The sequence below is a fragment of the Musa acuminata genome, chromosome BXJ1-4, assembly GCF_036884655.1.
Source record: "Musa acuminata AAA Group cultivar baxijiao chromosome BXJ1-4, Cavendish_Baxijiao_AAA, whole genome shotgun sequence".
NCBI classification, from domain to species: domain Eukaryota; kingdom Viridiplantae; phylum Streptophyta; class Magnoliopsida; order Zingiberales; family Musaceae; genus Musa; species Musa acuminata.
In genome coordinates, this window is record NC_088330.1 from 33,324,324 (window position 1) to 33,342,979 (window position 18,656).

The 18,656-nt window shown below is 42.6% G+C and overlaps 4 protein-coding genes across 5 annotated transcripts in view; 1 reads left to right on the top strand and 3 right to left on the bottom strand.

The window, feature by feature from the left end:
• Positions 1-750: 750 nt before the first annotated feature.
• On the top strand, positions 751-2,572 carry LOC103976640 (zinc finger protein ZAT5-like). Its single transcript, XM_009391923.3, has one exon. The coding sequence runs from the start codon at positions 1,260-1,262 to the stop codon at positions 2,106-2,108; it is 849 nt and encodes a 282-aa protein (XP_009390198.2). The 5' UTR covers positions 751-1,259; the 3' UTR covers positions 2,109-2,572.
• A 3,151-nt stretch (positions 2,573-5,723) lies between these two features.
• Positions 5,724-8,309, bottom strand: LOC135655021 (probable pectate lyase 12). Of its 2 annotated transcripts, none has more exons than XM_065175685.1 (4): positions 7,902-8,309; positions 6,923-7,823; positions 6,634-6,839; positions 5,724-5,998 (listed from the first exon to the last, which is right to left on the bottom strand). In XM_065175685.1, the coding sequence occupies exons 1-4, from the start codon at positions 8,033-8,035 to the stop codon at positions 5,767-5,769; spliced, it is 1,473 nt and encodes a 490-aa protein (XP_065031757.1). In that variant the 5' UTR covers positions 8,036-8,309; the 3' UTR covers positions 5,724-5,766. The 2 variants fall into 2 exon arrangements, with proteins under 2 accessions (XP_065031757.1, XP_065031758.1); XM_065175686.1 differs by having other exon boundaries at positions 6,923-7,819; positions 7,902-8,220.
• A 1,867-nt stretch (positions 8,310-10,176) lies between these two features.
• LOC135655078 (inosine triphosphate pyrophosphatase-like) lies at positions 10,177-14,406 on the bottom strand. Its single transcript, XM_065175689.1, has 8 exons — positions 14,153-14,406; positions 13,844-13,908; positions 13,655-13,718; positions 13,557-13,566; positions 13,339-13,370; positions 13,137-13,249; positions 10,539-10,615; positions 10,177-10,452 (listed from the first exon to the last, which is right to left on the bottom strand). The coding sequence occupies exons 1-8, from the start codon at positions 14,265-14,267 to the stop codon at positions 10,329-10,331; spliced, it is 600 nt and encodes a 199-aa protein (XP_065031761.1). The 5' UTR covers positions 14,268-14,406; the 3' UTR covers positions 10,177-10,328.
• A 2,245-nt stretch (positions 14,407-16,651) lies between these two features.
• Positions 16,652-18,656, bottom strand: part of LOC135654989 (myosin-6-like) — a 33,397-nt gene continuing 31,392 nt past the window's right edge. Inside the window, exons 36-40 of the mRNA XM_065175683.1 lie at positions 18,587-18,643; positions 17,549-17,605; positions 17,393-17,473; positions 17,160-17,245; positions 16,652-17,086 (exon numbers count right to left, since the gene is read on the bottom strand). Coding sequence (XP_065031755.1) covers positions 16,972-17,086; positions 17,160-17,245; positions 17,393-17,473; positions 17,549-17,605; positions 18,587-18,643 — 396 coding nt within the window. The 3' untranslated portion in view covers positions 16,652-16,971. The remainder of the gene's footprint in view (positions 17,087-17,159; positions 17,246-17,392; positions 17,474-17,548; positions 17,606-18,586; positions 18,644-18,656) is intronic.

The following is an 18,656-nucleotide window of genomic DNA, read 5'->3' on the forward strand; positions in this document are numbered from 1 at the left end:
TACACCATTTTAGCCAGCTGCCCAATGGCTATACAACTTTAAAGTATTTTGTAGCAGTCACCAGATCCCACACAACCTAATCATGCAAGAGAGAGAGAGAGATAGAGAGAATTGATCATGAACTCTGAGGTGGTACAGGTACCATCTCTCAACAAATTTCTGGTTTCTAATTAATACTGGGTACAGGACCATAAGCTAGTCCATCATTAGTGAATTGAAGAATTGGTAATCAGCTAGTGCTTGATAAAGTTGAAACCAATGATCATAGCTGTGGAATCACTATTGCAGAGATCTCTTATCTTACCTCAAATCTGGTACAAGAACACCAGTACTGTATCGGTTGAGCTCTGGTATATGTTTCGCTTTCCCCACTAAATGCTGAGCAATCCCTCACATATCAGAGATGTCCTTATGAAATATACTGTGGATTACTGTTCATCTTTTTAAACATTAGAACAAGTTCGGCAGCAACCAATCTAATAATCCGACAGTGCTGTCATGCATATGCTGCACTTGTTTGCACCACCGCCACTACTTTTAAGTCCTCACGCTTTAAGTCCTCGCCATCTTCGCAACTGTAAGTTTTGGAGGTGAGCTGAGCCCATGAACACAAGACTCTTAAGGACTGGTGGTAATGCTTGCACAAATCCTGTGTTTCTTTTCTCTCTCTCTCTCTCTCTCTCTCTCTCTCTCTATCTATCTGTCTGTCTATCTATCTATCTATCTATCTATGGTTGTGCGGGTGGCCAACTCTTCTCTCTAACAAACCTTAGCAAGTAAGTGGCCACCCACATACGTTCCAAATTAGGACCATTTAAATCAGGAGCTATATAGATCATTCCTTCTGTCCTTTTTCTCTCTCTCACCTCAAAGCCCGTTCTTCACTCTCTACCTCCACTATTTGCACCTAATTCTCCATATATATCTGTCCTTTTTATGTATATATATGAGCAAGCTAGCTTGGAGAAAAGAACGAGGAATAGTGGTGGACTAATTCATAGTTAGATCTCTTCTCACAGAAGCAAAGGGCGGCTTCTCCTCTCTCCCTCTTCCCTCCCCACTTCCCCCAACCCACCCCAAACAAAGTTACATGCAAAGGAAGAGGTCCTCCATCTTGTGTCTTCTACCTACAAATACTCTCGACATCTTCTCCACTCCATCCACCTTGCTTGCTTCGTCCATCAGTGACTCTCCTTTTTCTTGTTCTCCTTTCTTTCTTTCTAAGATCCTATCTTTCTCACTAAGCTTAGAGGAAGGAAATGGAAGCTGCAGAAGAAGCCTCGGGCATCGACGTCGGCGAGTGCGGCAGCTGCAACGGGGAATTCCTACAGCCTGCCGTCGTCGCGAAGGGCAAGCGCACGAAGCGGCAGCGGAGCCACCCGCGGCTGCACACGGTCCTCGCTGACTCTTCGTCGACCTCCTCGTCCGAGCACTCGGAGAGCATCACCGAGGAGGACGAGGACGTGGCCAACTGCCTCATCCTTCTTGCGCAGGGCCGCGCCCGACTCACCGATTCCGGGCGTGGACCGGAAGGCCTACCAGGAGAAGCCGCCGATGGCGACGGCGGCGGCGTGGCCGAGAAGTCCAGTAGCAGAAGGCCTCCTGAGGCCGCGACGACAACCGGCTGCGCCTATGAATGCAAGACGTGCAGCAGATGGTTCCCGTCGTTCCAGGCGCTCGGCGGGCACCGTGCCAGCCACAAGAAACCTAAGCTGACCGCCGCGACGACGATCGCCATCGAGGAAAGAAAAGAATCGATCCATGATCGCCTGCTGCAAACAAGTACGAATCCTTTCTCGCATCCGGTTCGTGGTGTTGAGCAGAGTAACACTAAGACGAAGACCCACGAGTGCTCGATATGCGGTTCAGAATTCAGTTCCGGGCAGGCGCTCGGCGGCCACATGAGGCGGCACAGGCCACCGGTGGCGGCCATTCCAGAGAGCCAAGACATCAAGAAGGAGAGGTTCCTTCTTCCTTTGGATTTAAACCTCCCGGCGCCCATCAACGACGACGCTCAGATCCCTCCTCCGCCAGCTTCCCCATTCGCCCCTGGGCGACCGCTCGTCTTCGCGGCGTCCGCCTCAGCTCTTGTCGACTGCCGCTACTAAGAAGAAGCAACATCAAAGCCGATCAAACTGCCCATCTTTCTCTCCATCTCATCAACCTCTCTCCTTCCCCCTCCAATCGGGTGTCAGTCGGATCATGTGAATCATTATCATCTCCTTCATGGATTTCATCCTCTCTCAAGAAGGCAGGTGCGTGGCCGGTGTGAGGAGGTAGAGGTGTCACTGCGGGCTCACGTAAAGGCAGTGATCTCGTTCTCTGTGACAGCGGGCGACTCCACCACCAAGCAAACAGGCCGTGGATTAGGTTCCTTTTTCCCAAAGGAACAAAAGCAATGGATACCCGAGGCAAGTCGATATCACGCTTCTTCTACCTTTACAAGCACAAACTCATGCCTTCTTTTCACTCTTTCTTCCTCATATTATGATGTCTGTTTGTGATGCGGTCAGAGAGATAGAGATGTGATGTCAACCTTTGTGTTCCAAGTGATCTCTTTACAACTTGCTTAGTGACTGACTTAGTTCATGACGTGCTTTACAAGAAAGCATGCCATGACTTGTAGGCCATTTGAGCAATCGGACCCTATCGTGGGCAAACCTATACAAGTGTGTGTGTGTGTGTGTGGCTGCCATTAGCTTTGTTTCGATGGCTTGTTGGTATGGCGGTGGGATTCCTCATCTCTAGTGGTGGATATGACTGTTTCAAGAGGAAGCTACTGTGATAGGCAGCAAGTCGTTGAATGCTACAGTTCATCTCACTTTCACTCAGAGCATTGAATTCCTAAGGTGGTAGTTGACTCAGCAAAGATGATTACCGATTTCTCGGTGATCGAGTGTTAATGTGTTGTGCAAGGACCATTGCACCGCTCGGCTCGAAATGTGGGTCAAGTGCCAACATACGGATGGTATCTCGGCCCATACAGTTGGCAACTCATATACAACAAGTCGGTACACATCAAATTTGATCGTTAAGAGTCATTAGGTATAATCTAGACGCAATTAAGGGTCATTAAAAAAAATAAATTCATTTTCTCATCCTCATAACCTAAAAATTCTATTCAATCATGTCTTATATACACTCTATTCTTATTTAAATATGATAAAAAAAATCATTAAATCAGGATAGAAACCCTTTTTTTTTTACTGTTTTATTAAAAAAAATCGGTACGTAACAACATATCAACATACGACACACTAATACGATACTGTACATATTGATCCGATCAAAGACTAATCTGTATTTATTTATAAAGGATAAATAATGAAGATGGTATTCAAACCAAGGAGCTTACGATAATATATCAAAGTCTTCACTATCTATTATGCTAGCTAACACCTTCAAAAATATATCATGTTTCGAATCATCAATCTTTGATAAGTGATCTGATATATATCATCATCAGACTAATATTTGAGGTGTAAAAAAAATAATTTAATATACATGAGATGCAAACCTTGTTGTTTACATGACCTGCATCCATACCAAGACTTGGGCCCACAAATGACTTGTAGGCCTAGGCCATTAAGCACTTGGACCGCTATGAGCTTCCTTAACTTCAAACACCTATTGAACATGAGTAATTCATCTACCTTTCTTAACCATAATTCATCCACTCCAACACCAAAAATAATGTCCCAACGATAAGAGTACTTTTAGGTTCCATCCCAAAAGAGTAAAACTACACGGGATCCATCCATCCATCCAGAACTAAAAATTCCTTATGTTCACATCAATCAAGACATAGGAGAACCAATATCTTTTGCTATCAAGAATAACATGAATGTTATAAAGTCATATTACTATAAGTTTTGTAATGTTAACACATAGTTAAATGGTAGTATTAGTGTCAAAATTATTCTTCCTATAAGAGCAATCAAATAAGGAATAATAAGATAAAAATATAATATAAATATTATAAATTCACGACATGTAGTATTAGTGTTAAAATTACTCATGTATTTATTTACTTGGTTGAGTTTCTAAAAATCTCATCGAAAATATTATATACAAAACTAACATCAACACGAATATCTCTATCATACCTTAAGGGTTGGTAGAGAGGGAATAATATTTTTTTGTTCATATTGATATGATAAGTCTAATTAACTTAGCTCTACTTATTGCTATACTAAAATCCTCTACCTATTAAAGTTTTTAATTAACCTGAAATATTGATGTAATACCCCTGATTAGTCCCATATCGAAAGTGAGTAATATTAAGATTGACTTATAAGGGTCTGATGAGTGTATTATTATCAACTTTAACTTAAGCATTTTGGTCAGTGGTTTAGACGTTGATAGGCTAGTTAGCCCATCAAGCTCGGGTCATGATATTTGGTATCAGAGTCGACCTAGCATTTGGGCAGGGTGAGTCGAGAACTCGATCATGACGTAGAACCACCATTGAGTTGAACTCGATCATGACGTAGAACCACCATTGAGTTAAACCTCACATGTACTATGCTAGGGGATATTATAACATCCCATTAGTGTTAGTTGGCTGGGTCATGACAGTTGATCATATCAAATTGTGAAATATGCAATGTAACAACATGGAACACAGAGATACAATGAAATCCTTGAATCAGTCTAGGAATTAATGTGTGTCCTAACATACACATACTTGGATCCTTTGACTAAAACAACTATAGTGATGCATAATTTTCGATCAAAAAGAACAAAAGGAACTCAACAAGGACCCAATCATCCAACCTAAATGGAGAGGACATTGTCGGTCCTCCTCCACCGAGCGGAGAGAACACTGCATGCTCCATGCGGTGTTGCATGAGGAATAAGAACACGGTGCCTTATGCTTGACAAAGACGTATCAACCAAACCCTAGACTTTTCTTTATAGATGCAACATCCATCTGTTAGTGCAATTATTTGGGAGATAGGACACGATTGATCCTGTCTTTTTTCGATTAGGTGTAGCTTGCTGCTTGATTGTAGTTGCTTAGAAAATAATAGGATATCCTACAATCGATCACTTGCATTGTTCCAATTTGTAGCCACCTTGGAATCTACTATGGATGACGCAAACAAAGAACAAGGAAGATAATGCTTTGAAAGGTGGACCTCACCCAACCCTTGGAGGCACATTTCATGCAATACTTTTGTTAGGCGTGTGAGTTAGTAAAAACTGAAGGGAGTATCTAAGGTGGTTTCGAGATAACTCTAAAGTAATTTCAAGATGAAAGTTTCGATCTCTCGAGACACTGCTTATATTAAGACGAACATTAAAAAAAAAATTTTGACCTGATCTCTCCAACGATTAACTTAGTCGTCAAAGTTTCTTAATGACTATAAATTTTTCTTGGAAAAAAAGTTTCCCGAAGTAACTCACCCCAACGAGAGGACAGACCCAAACGATCTGTCTTAAAATTTGTCTCTAGTGACAAACACACTAATATATATTAAATATATATTAAGTGCATCATCCAAGTCAAACAAAGAATATATATTTCACAAGTATTAATTAAACATCTTAATAAAATTTTTAATTGACTGCTCATTATTTCCAAAAGCTTACGCTATTAGGATTACTAATAACCCAATATCTATGCAATGTATTTTTAGCTTTGTTTAAACACTACTATATACTTAGAATGGTCTCATCTCCCAACAGTAAGATCTCCCAGCGAAAAGAACAGCCTCACGGAGATAACTTATACCTGCTTTCTTTCTATTCCACTGCAATGGCCTACAAAGGATGCAGAGAGAAGAAGGTAGTAACGAGCAAAGAGGCAGACAAGAGAGTAGTAGTAATCATAACAATAGAGTCGCGGCTCGAGGGCGCTGGTGCGCCGCTACCGAACACCATCCCCAGTGGCCCGTACCCTACTCCCCAGCCGCTGGCCCCGCTTCCACCGTCGGCCGTCGCGGCGGACCCACCGTAGTTGACTCCCGAGTACGCCGTTCCGACGCCGTTGTCCCTGTCCCCATCGAAAACAACGCATCAACATCCTCCATTATCATCGCTATAGTAGCAGGAGAGCCATTCATGCAACAGGATTATAGCATCTGATGATGAGTCTGGTTAATCTGCACATTGCAGTCAACTCGTCGTTGACTGCAGCTCACATGTTCTTCAGGGGATGTTCTTGAGATAGTGCTGATACGTATTAAAGCACCGGTTGAGCTCTTCCCCCGAGTCTCCTTTAGGGAGACGGCACGCCAGGTGCCTCGGAGGCGGAGATGGGCCCTCGTGCGGGACCGGCGGACTGTTATCTCGGCGCGCGAGACTAAAGATTGGGGTGGACAAAGGGTTCCCTGTCCGAGCATTTAATGGCCATATCGGGAGAACTGAGAGGGTCTACAGAGGGATCTTTCCCTGCACGAAGTCCAATGGGGTGAGTCAAATTGTCGAACACCTGGTGGGTTCGCCTTTGAAGTCCATGGACGAAAGGTCCAAAAAGCTGGTGTCGAGGAGCTAAAAGAACGCTTACGGGATGCCTCCGAAACCCACCCAGGCATTCACAGCCAAAGGAAAAGCGGGGGGCCCGCGGAGATGGATAAGATGAAGGGAAAGGTATCGAATCTGATGCGAGAGGGAGCGGTGGTGGGTTACCTGGGGCCACCGAGGACGCCCGCGTTGAGGGTGAGCTGGTCGATGAGCGCGGCGGACTTGGGGTCCAGGCTCTCGGCCTTGGCGTACTTGGCGTCCAATCCCTCCCCGGACGGCACGAAGAAGGCCCCGTTCACCAACACGTCCCCTTCCGTCCTCCAATTCCACCCGCTCCACTCGCTCTCCTCCGTCTCCACCCTCTTCGTCACCTGTTCGACGGTATGCTTCAGAGAAGAAGAGGGCGGGGGAAGAGGTTGAACGACAGAAGAGAAGGCTTGGTTCGACTTCTTGCCTCCTTGGCGTTGGGGTTGGCGGGGGCAATGTAGCGGTTGCCTTGGCTGTTGATGGTGGGGTTGGCGCTGCCGCCGATGGCGTACATCTCCCACGACGTGAAGTCATTGTTCACCACGTGGAAGTAGCCGCGCCGGCACCGGGGCATGCGCTGTACCAGCTGCTCCCCGAACCGGTTGAACGCGATGGTGACCTGCATCGCGGAGTCCGGCAGGTAGCCGTCTGTGTGCCCCAGCAGCATCACCTCGTCGTGGTGCGAGAAGTAGCTGTTGGAAATGGTGATCCCCGTGGAGCCCATGATGGCGTCGATCAGCCCGTCCGTGCAGGAAGACAGCTCGCAGTGGTCCACCCAGATCTTGCGCCCGCTGTAGATGGAGATGCCGTCGCCGTCCGACCGGGTGCGCCAGCCGTAGTGGGTCGGGGACGAGCGCACGTTGGCCTCGCCGGCGGGCACGCAGTGGTGGACGTGCACGTTGTGGATGATGACATTGGAGACGTACTGGAGGGTGATGCAGGCGCCGCCGGCGATGTGGACCACCGCGCCTCGGCCGTCGATGGTCTTGAAGCTGTTCACCAGCAGCTCCTCATTGAGGTGGATGGTCATGTCGCCGGCAAAGATGATCCACAGGGGGCCCTCCTGGATGACGCCGTACCGGAGCGTGCCCAGGGCGGGGTTCACCGGGTCCTGGTCCGACGGGTCCGTCACCACGTATATCGGCCCGCCCTTCCCGCCCATGGCATCCCGCCCGAACCCGATGCCGCAGTCCGCCAGGCGCTGCCGGTCCTGCCGCCAGTCCGTGCCCGAGCACCGCCAGCAGTCATCGATTGGGTTGCCCGTCAGGCACTGCTGGTCCTTGACGCCCGCCGCCAGCAGAGCGCGCCGGCGGGACGATTCCACCTGCCTGAGACGACGTCAGACCCACCTTAACCACGCACGCAACGAGAAGAGAACGGAGAGCAGCATTGTGGGGAGGGTTTACCTGTGGACTTCCCGGGCGACGGAATCGGGGTCGGGGTGGGCGTGCAGATGGAGCGAAGAGTTGTGGAAGGGCGTCGCAGCCAAGAGAAGGGGGAAGGAGAGGAAGACAAGGAGAATGTGGGTGAGTATGTGCATTCTTGGTGGGAATGGTGGGGGGTAAGTATACCCTGCGGAGGAGGGGAGTGAAGAGAACTCGGAGAGGTGGATTTGGGAGAAATGGGAGTGAGCTATTTATAACAAAGGGATGGAGAATGTGGAAGGGCGTTGTAGCCTTAGTGGTGATGTTAGGGTTCTTGAACAGGGAGAAACAGAAAAAGGATGGTGACTTTGATGTTTAGAGAACAGTGAGGGAGATGGAGATGGAGGAAGCAAGGAGGAGATGGGGAGAACTTGGGAGAGAGAATAGAATCGCCTCTCTCTCCTCCCTCTCCTTCCATTCCTTGCTTGTCAAATGGAACAATGGTGGCACTTTTTTTCCTTTAATCTGAGATCATAAACTATGTTTTGTTGAGCAGGGGAGGATAGAGGCTGTGGAAAGGAGGAGAGGTGAGCAAGTTGGCCACTGGCTTCCCATTCTTTTGCCCTCCTCTTGTTCTTTCAGATAAAAACAACTTTACAATGTCAAAACTTGTTGTATTTGGTGTGTTATGGTTTTGGGCACTTGTACTGTGTACTGTATATATATATATAGCATTCAGTATGGACAGTGACAATGCTGATATCAGGCATACTTCTTGGAAAGATGCAATTTGATGTTAATATTTCCACATTATTTTTGTTATAGTTTGTGTGAAATGAGGATGCATGGTGTTCATTATTTCAAGGACATGTATGCTCTGTTTACAAAGAATATGTCCAATTTTTCATTAGCACTACTTAGGTGGGATGACAGATTTCCAGACACCCAACAGCTTATGTTTGATCACTTCTCACAGCTATACTTCTCCCACTAAACAACACTCATCTTTGCTATATTAGTAAATCATGGACCAATTAACTTAATTTGTAATCAAGTGAGATAACTAAGATAATGTAGTTTAACTTGGGTATCTTATTATTATCATACTCATCATCATTGTTTTCTTGTGGAATCTTATAACCATCCTTTCAACAGGCCATGAGTGTGGGTCTCATTGCACAGGATATCACATCACCCTAGAAACTCATCTGGGTGACTCAGTCTGATGGCAGGTTCTCAGATGAATGGATTTGACAAGGTCAATGATGTCCACCTCTCATGGGTTCAACTTCCTTTTTCCCACAGGTAATATGGGCCATGGAACATTGCATGTGACTTGTTGTGAGAGGTAGCCAACATTTGTTCCTTTTACCACTCTCTAAACATGAACAGTAGATGAGCTTTCTGTTGTTTTAATTATCCCTGAGTTCAGATGGCACAACTGTGAAGGTATCCCTTTGCACTACAAAGGGAAATTCTTCAAAAGAGGATTCAAGGAAAAGAGAGAACCTCTCTCTCTCTCTCTCTCTCTCTTTGTCCTCATCCTGATCTTTTTCTTTTTGCCAAAGGTAAGCTATATACTATATATATCTAACTGCTACTGAACCTTAGCTCTAAACCCCTTTCACAATTCACTTTTGCTGCTAGGATTCATGGAACTATGACACCAGATACAAGCTGCACGTCTTGTGCTTTTCTTGCAGTCCACAAATGGCAGCCATCATCTGCTTTCCGCAGCTTATTTTTGACCTTTTCATTGGATTCATTAGCTTTTCCGATGCAGAGAGTCTATTCTTTTCCATGTGGATTAGCATGGGGTGATGAGGCATGAATGGATACCATGTCAGTTTGGGTAGGAAAGGGTGGAAGGGCTGCATGTGTGACTCTGCATGCACTGAAACAGTCCATCTCAAGAGCTACCAACCAGCCTATTTCATGGAAGCTCTGTATCTGATCAAGTGTTAGATCTCAAGTGTCATATAAATCCCATTCTTGAGGGTGAGTAGTTCCCCATGAAATGATTCACCAGTTTCTGCCATGCCTGCTAAATCCCATGGCAGAAAGGTTACCTGTAGTGCAGCAGCTCACCGTATCACACCATTGCCTGGAAGGTGGAAAAATGAGATTGAAATAAGGTGTAGCTATTCCAGGAATTTAATTGTTTGATGTTTTTTCTCATACCAAAATGCAGTATATTTCTCTTCTAGCTTTAGGTGACGTCCATCTTCTCAAGAAACCTAAGCCACTGCCATCAGGTAGTACTCAGAAAGTGGTTCAACCAACTATATAATTCAGCAGACAAAACAAAAGCACAAGCTAAATAAATGTACTTCCAATTAAGATGTTCTAACAAGCATAATACTCCATGTAGTTTACGGATGTTCAAGAACTAGGCAGTAACCATGACAAGATATAGATGTCTACAGAATCCACCTCCTCAGCAACAACAAGCCCATTGCGATTGAGCTGTTAATGATGAGAGCCATCTGTTTGGAAGATGTAATCGGCAGCCGCAAAGTGTGATTTCACCAACGCCAGTGCTTTTGAGCGGTGGGATATCTTATTCTTTTCCTCTTTCGGCATCTCAGCGTAGCTTCACCAGGCAATGTTTTGTATATGATAAGCATATCATATCATGTCAATAAACCAAATTCAAAAGGATTTTGGGAGGAGTTTTACGTTTGCTCATAGCCATCTGGTTGGAAGATCGGATCCCATCCAAAATCAGTAGGACCTCTTGGAGGAACAATTTTACCCTACAATTGTAGCATTAGAGTCAGACTGTAGTAACCGGGACATTGCTTATTGAACACACACAAAGATGTAATGTAGAATGTGACTTCCAAAGCCAGACAATGTGAAACCCCAAAAGCAGTATCCAGACAGCATAGCATGCCTTTGGAGCATGGCACATCCCTCACGTGATAAAGCTTACAGAATGAATAGGGTTGTGTGGCCTAGAAGGCTGTTTTTTTGGATCCTACTGAATATAAACCAAGGTGGTGTATTATGGTGTTTTGGATTCACTCAATCCATTTGGTTTATGTGCTGGCGTGATGAGAATTAAGGTTTCTATATCAGCCCCAACCCAGATAACAAATTAGGCCGAGCTTTAGTCATGGGTCAAATACGTGTACATATTCTATACACATGCTGCTAAAGCATTGGGGTTGGAGCACTATGTTTATTGCATTAAGTGTTTGGGTTCTGGAGAAGAAACAAAAGAGTGAACTCTAGGAACATGTTTGGAACTTATCTTTGGAACTATTCAAAGATAAGTTAACCCAAATTAGCATGTAGAGATCTTTATTCTTAAGTGTCACTTTCATCCGCAGCCATGAAGACCAACATCCAAAATTGCAAGCCAATGCGACTGATGTAGACGTAAATTTTTTTCATAGAATGCATTAACTGCTTAAATATTGCATTTATGGTCATTTTCATTCTTCAAACCCACTTCACACCACAACAATCAAACACATCAATTTTTTCGTCAACATAGAATATGATGTGACAAGGACATTATTTATGCTTAATCCATTATAATAATTTCTCATACAATAACTAAGGAAGTCATAGACTAAGCAAACACAAAAAACACGGAACTTAAACTTGGATCAAATAGAGGTGAATCGAGCTATTTTACGATAAATGAGAAATCTTGTGTACATAAAGGAATTCTGCAGTGTAACATGTACCAAAGGAAAAAGAGCTAATTACCTTGAAAATCTTGTGTAACTATCAAAGTATAAGAAAATTCAATCTGGTTTCTTTATCAGGATGATGAAACTAAAAACCTAAACTTGCAACTACAAGTGCTGACTTTTCCCACAGAATCATCTCATGTTCAGCAGCTTCACATAAGTAATACAACATTGGCATGGTAGAGTTGCATAACACCGAAATCCTTTATACAGTTATACTTGAACACTTCACATAGGAAATACAGACAACTCAAAGCACCCAATGTCTTTCATACATTTATGTGCAAATATAATCCATCGAAGCTCTCTCTTTCTGTCATACACCAACAACATACATATGTATGATTTTTTACTCTTTAAATTTAAATATATAAATTGTGAAAGCACCCAATCCCTCTCTCGTACATTTCCCCATAGATATAATACAAATATACTTTATATTAGCAAACAAATATGACTATAAAAAAAATAAAAAAGACAACATCAGGTATGACGATGCGTTTTGGTTATATTCATTTATAGTTCCTGAGGAATTATGAGTCAAACTTGACTGAATTTTTCACAAGAACAGTGAACTGAGAGGACAAGACTCTAACAAGGCTTGTTCACAGTCTAGAGACACATTGGGCTTAGGCATAGTACAGGGATTGTCAGTCCCTGTTTTGGCGAAGGACTCTGCATCCTTGCTTAGGTCATCTAGGCTCATTCCATCTTGAAATAGGAACACTAGGCCTCACGTCGTTTCTCGAATGGGACTCTTTGAGACCTATTTCCATCGCCAAAGCCTTCCAATTCAACACAACTATTGTCCTGGACAGTCTGAAGAGGACTGCAGGTATCTCAAGGCATTGAAAGTACGCTTGGATCTCATCTTCTGAAGCAGGCTGGACACTGGTTTGGTTGAGACAAACTGAGGTCTAGATTAGCTTCGATTCGCTACCTAACATCCCCCACATCAATAATTATGGTGAGTCACCATTTTACCAATTCAAAAGTAGGTCTTAGCTAGTCCAAGTTCATTTGATATGAACTCAACTTCACACCTTCACAATCTTCTTAATAAATTTTCACTAGGAATCGACACTATGATCCTCAGAGGAGACGCCTCCTAAGAGTAAAGTCTTCCTACTAGTAGAGCCCGAATCAAATAACTATTCAACGCCTTTGTCCTCCCCCCACCCCCGCCCCACGAAAGTGCTCCCCACCATCTCTCTCTATCATTCATGTCTGTAAAAAATTCACTTTTCTTTCTATTGATATAGATCATCATAAAAAATTCCTTGCCTATTTGACTCCCCCCACAAAACTAAAAACCTTGCCAATCTAGTTGCCTGACTACTACTACCATCTATTTTACAGCATATGTTGTCACACTTACTTCTTTCCTCATAATTCAATTTCTTTGTTCATAATACAAGCTCAAGTACGTAGAACAAAAACATTGATTACCATTTTTGTGTTAAGTGTGTACTGCACTAAGGACTTAAGATATGAATCACTTTGGAAAGAACAACAAATTGACAAAAGAAGACACAATAAAGGATGCCCATGGCAGCAGGAAAGAAATTATTACCTGGGTCTTCCCAAGAAATGTAACTGGCTCTAAGTTCGGACCAAGAGAAAGAGAAAAAATACACATAGCATAAGCCGATTTGTCTTCATAGGCATTCAGTATATTGTTCAGGCCTGTAACAAGTGAAAATTTGATCATACAAGTAAACATCATCTCAGTGTACAGAGAAGAAAATATACTTGAAATCATAAGATTCTAAAACCTTCATGTCCAATCTTCAGCAAGAACCACTTTCTGGTTATCCATTCGAAGATCATGTCAATAAGATTAGAAGACAGGAAAATCATCAGAACCTATAGCCATGATACTTAAATGAAGGAGACACTGAGATATTAGTACAGAGCTACACATAACTACATCACTAGTGCATAAGTACCAGAGGAAAGGTATCACCTCGAAGGAAATTAATGAAAGACTTACATGTAAGGTCCTGAAAGTTAAATGATAAGCTAAGTTATATTCTGGGAAATAGAATGAAACACAAGAAATTAAAGAAGCAAAAGGCACAAAGCAGCTACCTGGGAGACCATTCAAAGCATTGAAGCACAAGCAAGTGTCCTCGACAAGTACAGGCCCATTTACCTTTAGCACAAGGAATCAAAAGAAAAAGGTTAAACCATATGTAACAACATAGAGGTTACACAAAGTACTATCACAACTCAACTGGAAACTTTTTAGATTAACAACATAAGCAAACACCACAGTACCGAGGCTGCAGCCAGTCGGGCCTTTTCTTTGGATATTTCTTCTGGCTCACCTTGCAATTCCGGCACTGCAAACGTTTAAGGTGAGTAACATCAAGAACAAAACAGGGGAGTTGTGCCCCTATCAGCATTCTAGACTTACACGTTTACTACTAAGAAACACTGAGCATGGCATAATCATTGGCGGGTAAACATCTAAAGAAACCAATTGCTATTCATGAGCAGGCGGATTGATTCGAGGGCAATTAGAGATCAACAGATTTTCCTCTTGAAGCAAGTGAGAGAACAAGAGATGGAGGAAAGATTAGTTACGATCGAGCTTCAGGGATCGAAAGGGAATGGAGTGGCCGAGGATGGCACGGACTTCCTCCAGCTTCTTTGTGTTTCCCGTCACGAACGTCACGGGTCGCGGCAGCACCGTCGGCATCGTCTCCTCCCACGTCCCCTCCGCCGGTCGATTATGATGTTGATGGTGTCGCAGGCCGCAGCGGCGCCCCTGGCCACACTTCGCCTGCCACAAGAGGAGACTCCTCACTGCCCCTTACCTGTTCGACGCTTGGTCGGACCGCTATATATATATATATATATATATATATACACATGGCGTGCGAAGGTTCCTTCTATACGGGAACTTCTTCTCACACCGAACTCTTCGATACCCGTCCAACACCCTCACACTCACACCCACTAACGTGTGGGCTCCACAGGTGGGGTTCATATATATATATATATATAAACCAAAATAAGAAAAGTAAGTATTAGTAGAAATTTTGGTTTACTATAACACGCTCTTAAAACTAATTATGTTGCTAATGATCTCGCCACACTATAAATATCATTTGCTGTTACCGATGGTCGCTTGTACAACCATCTGTGAGGAGGGAAGAGGAGAGCCAAAACCCCGACGAGTCCATCGCAAGAAGCGCTGTAGTATCACAAGAAAGAAAGATCGGAAGAGGAGAGAATAGTTAGTGAGGCAAAGAGGGGATTATCTTCGGATTTGATTGCAGATTTCTTTGCAAGACCGTCTCAAGATCCCGCTTTAATATCCAGACCTTCTTTTGTTGTGTAATTTTTTTTTCCCTGGATTCTTTTTTATTTTCTTTCTCTTTGCTCTAAGCAAGTCGTTCGATCTTTACGGTTTCTGCTGTCGGTGGGTTTTCTTGAGAACCGATCTTGAGCAATACTTTTCTTGCAAGATGGACCGTGGCCTGAACTGGGGAATTTTTGTGGTTGATCGTTGGTTAGGGTTTGGTTTGGTTCGGGTTTCGAAGAGATTGGAATTGAGGGGTGGATACTACGGTGGAGGTGCCGGCAAGATCGTAGAAATTTTATCTACGTCTTAATTATTCAGTAAGTAGGAATTTTATCTACATTCACTCAACAATAATTAAAGTTCATTATCATTCACTTTCGTATGTATTGTAGTGGCCTGTGCATTTTAAATGTTTATATTATCAAGGATAAAAAATGAGATGTCTAAGTACCATCAGAAGTGAATGATTAAGAACTAAAATTGTGTAATTACTGAACTGTTGAAATTGACATATATCAAATCAGAAACTAGAAAGTTGTTTTGTCCTTGAAAACAATTTAAGTGAACCCACAAAACTTGTCAGATAAATGCATACTAATGTATTATTGACCAATTATTGATGGAAATTTTGATCTTGTTACGGTTGCAGGAGATCAAATTGACCAATAGATCTTTCTATTGCAAGCACTTGGTTTTTAATTTTCTAAGGAAGTCATTTGACCACCAAAGGCTAGGATTTGGTAACATTCTCATTGTGTTCAGTTAAACATCATCTGTCTGACGGGTGAAGAAGGTATCTAATGAAAATTCTTTTATAAAATGTATTGAGTTAAACATCAACTGTATTGAGATGAGAGAGTGAACGCAGTCTGCGGGCTTGCTCATGTGCTTTCCCTTTCCTAATTCATCAGTCGCTCACGTGCATAACACATGTAGGTACTAGCAAAGATAGTTAGCAAACCCCAAGGAGGATGTAGTTTCTGGCTACTCTCAGGAAGATATGATGATGAAACAATCATCAGAAGGTCCCCAGAATTCTTGACACCTTGAGTTTGACATTATTTGAGATTATGTTTTATGCATGAAGCTTAAATTTATTGGTCTTTTCTTCTCCATTGGCTTGTGAAGAAAAGTTTTAAACCATTCGGAGAGACTTAATTGTTTCTTCGAGGCAATGGCAGAAAGACCGCCAAGGCTAGTTTTGTTATTGATGTTAGTTAATACACCGTTTAAATAATCTGATATTTGTTTACCTAATTAAGGATTGATATAAAACTGTAGCCCGACTTGGTTCAATTTGGTAGAAAATACTGATCGTGCTTGAAACATTGGTGGAGAATACCAAGGAGGTGATGGTGATGATGATGATGATAACATAGATGATGACATTCCAATTCCAAGGAGGTGTCTGAACGTTTATCATTTCCTGACAATTTATCATTCCAATACCAATTTGTGCTGCTCTCTTTTAAACTAAGCGAGCTCCATATTTGCCCTGCATATTTTCTTTTTCTTTTGTTCCTGCAGTTTATTGCAGCGAACGAATGATGTAATGAGTCAGCTTAAATTGACTCTGGAGAGAATGCACAAACTCATTTGACATGCAGCTTTTCTTACAGGATTGATTCCATTGACAAAGATACGATTCGGGGTAGGCATGTTTTGACTAAAAGAAATAAGAGCTCTAAGGGTTACAATGAAAGCCATATCTTTTGATACCTACCATAAACAAAAATGAATTCAATATGAGAGCTGGTTTTACAAATGTTTTCAACTCGAAAACAAATGCTTCCCACGAAGCTCGACTACTTGAAAACATAGAAAACAATATCTTGCCTACAAAGAATACTTCTCTCTTTCTCTCTCTCTCATTCTCTCTCTCTCTCTCACTCTCATTCTCTCACTCTCACACACGCGCACACACACATGCACAAAGGTGAAAAAAAAAAAAACAAGAGAACCAGCCGTTTATGAACCTCTGTGAACACACGGAGTGCACAAAAATTTATGAACCTCGGTGAAATGTAAAAAACTTAAAAACCCAGCGGGTAGGTCTGCTGACGGGAAACAAATTTGGGACTAGACATGAAAATTTTTAGTCATTCAAAAATTGGAAGGCTGGATTTTTGAGGAGATCCTCTGGTGGTTTGACACCATGTAAGTCCTTATCCTGTATAGAACTTGATACTTCGTCCAGTGAGAAGGGGATGCTGCATCACAAAAGAACAACATCATGAATTGCGACAAAATTTTCCATGGTTACAGTTAAAGAACACCAACTACCTGGGATCATCTTCCAACAGAAAAGCACTATCGCTGTCAGCATCAGCAGAATCCTTTATCATTAATGTATTCATGTCGGAAAGGACCTGCAAAAGGCATAGTTGGCTCTTTTGTTATAATGTTTGGACTATTCAATGGGGAAAAAAATATAATATATAGTAAAATCACATGAGAGAAAATAATTTTTTCCAAAGCATGAGAAAATCAGCAAGATTGCAGTCGTTTGGACTTACAGTCGGAGAGACACTTTGACTGTTATATTTGTCATCCCAATACTGTGTGCAAATTTTGTACAGTTGTTGGACACTCAGCACCTACAAAACCATCAAGTTGTGTTAATGCACATCAGACGGAGATTTGAATGGAGCAGAAAGAGAAAGTTGGCGTACTGGGCATAGGTCATTGACTATCTCATCGTAGGAAATCCTATACTTCTGAAATATTACCTGCATATGACACCAAGAAAAATGACCATGAGGTGAAGAGAACATAAAGAGAGCATTGCTTTCACATGCCAAGATTCTTTTGACTTACTGCTTATAGTGATTTTAACTAAATTTGCAAACAAATAACAAATGCATTTTCTACATTAGAAACCAATTTGCTAAATATAGATTGAAATGGCAATTTGACCACTAGGGGCTGGTGCCATGCAACAAAGAAGAGGCAGATTAGGACTATTGCAAGGAGAGAGAGAGAGGGAAGAGAAAGAAAGAAGAGAGAGATGGCACAGATTAGGAGTTGGAGGTGGATTCATACAGTACCATGCAACATAGAAGAGGCAGCAATGCAATGATGCTGACGAGCAGTGGAAGGGGACGAGCGGCAGTGGCAAGAAGCCAGCAGCGATGTAGACTATCCATAAAGAACAAACACTGGGAGAGAGGAGAAAACAAGATGTAGACTATCCATAAAGAACAAACACTGGGAGAGAGGAGAAAACAAGGGGTACAACAGATACATATACTGAGCATGGTAAGTCACGTGCAGAAAACTTCCCAAGTGATAAGCTTGGTTCCGAACTGGATTGAGCAAAATTGCATGTTCCATGTACTGGTCAGCCATCGAGACTAATAAAAACCAGAATAAACCAACCGGTAAGGTTGGTTTTTAGACCTTAACAACCACATATCTGAAATAAACGGGAAAACAGAAAAATTGGCACAAAGATGATCTTATTTCAGTCACTAGTAAAAAATACATAAGCATACACCCTAAAAGCACCAAAACGTTCTTTCGTTAATAGACACTCAGATCTAAGGAATCAACCTCATCCAATTCCTCAAAATATTGATGCAATAATTCTGATGCATTTATCTGAAGCTATATAATTAAGCAATACACTCGAAAGAGATACAACCATTTAAGAGCTAAAATTTATTTATATAGAATGATATTTCATCGTACATCAAAATGAATCTACTTACCAAGAAACCAACAGCCTGTCTTGTGTGCTTAAGTTCGTCCCATGATGACCCAACATGCTAAAGGAAGGTT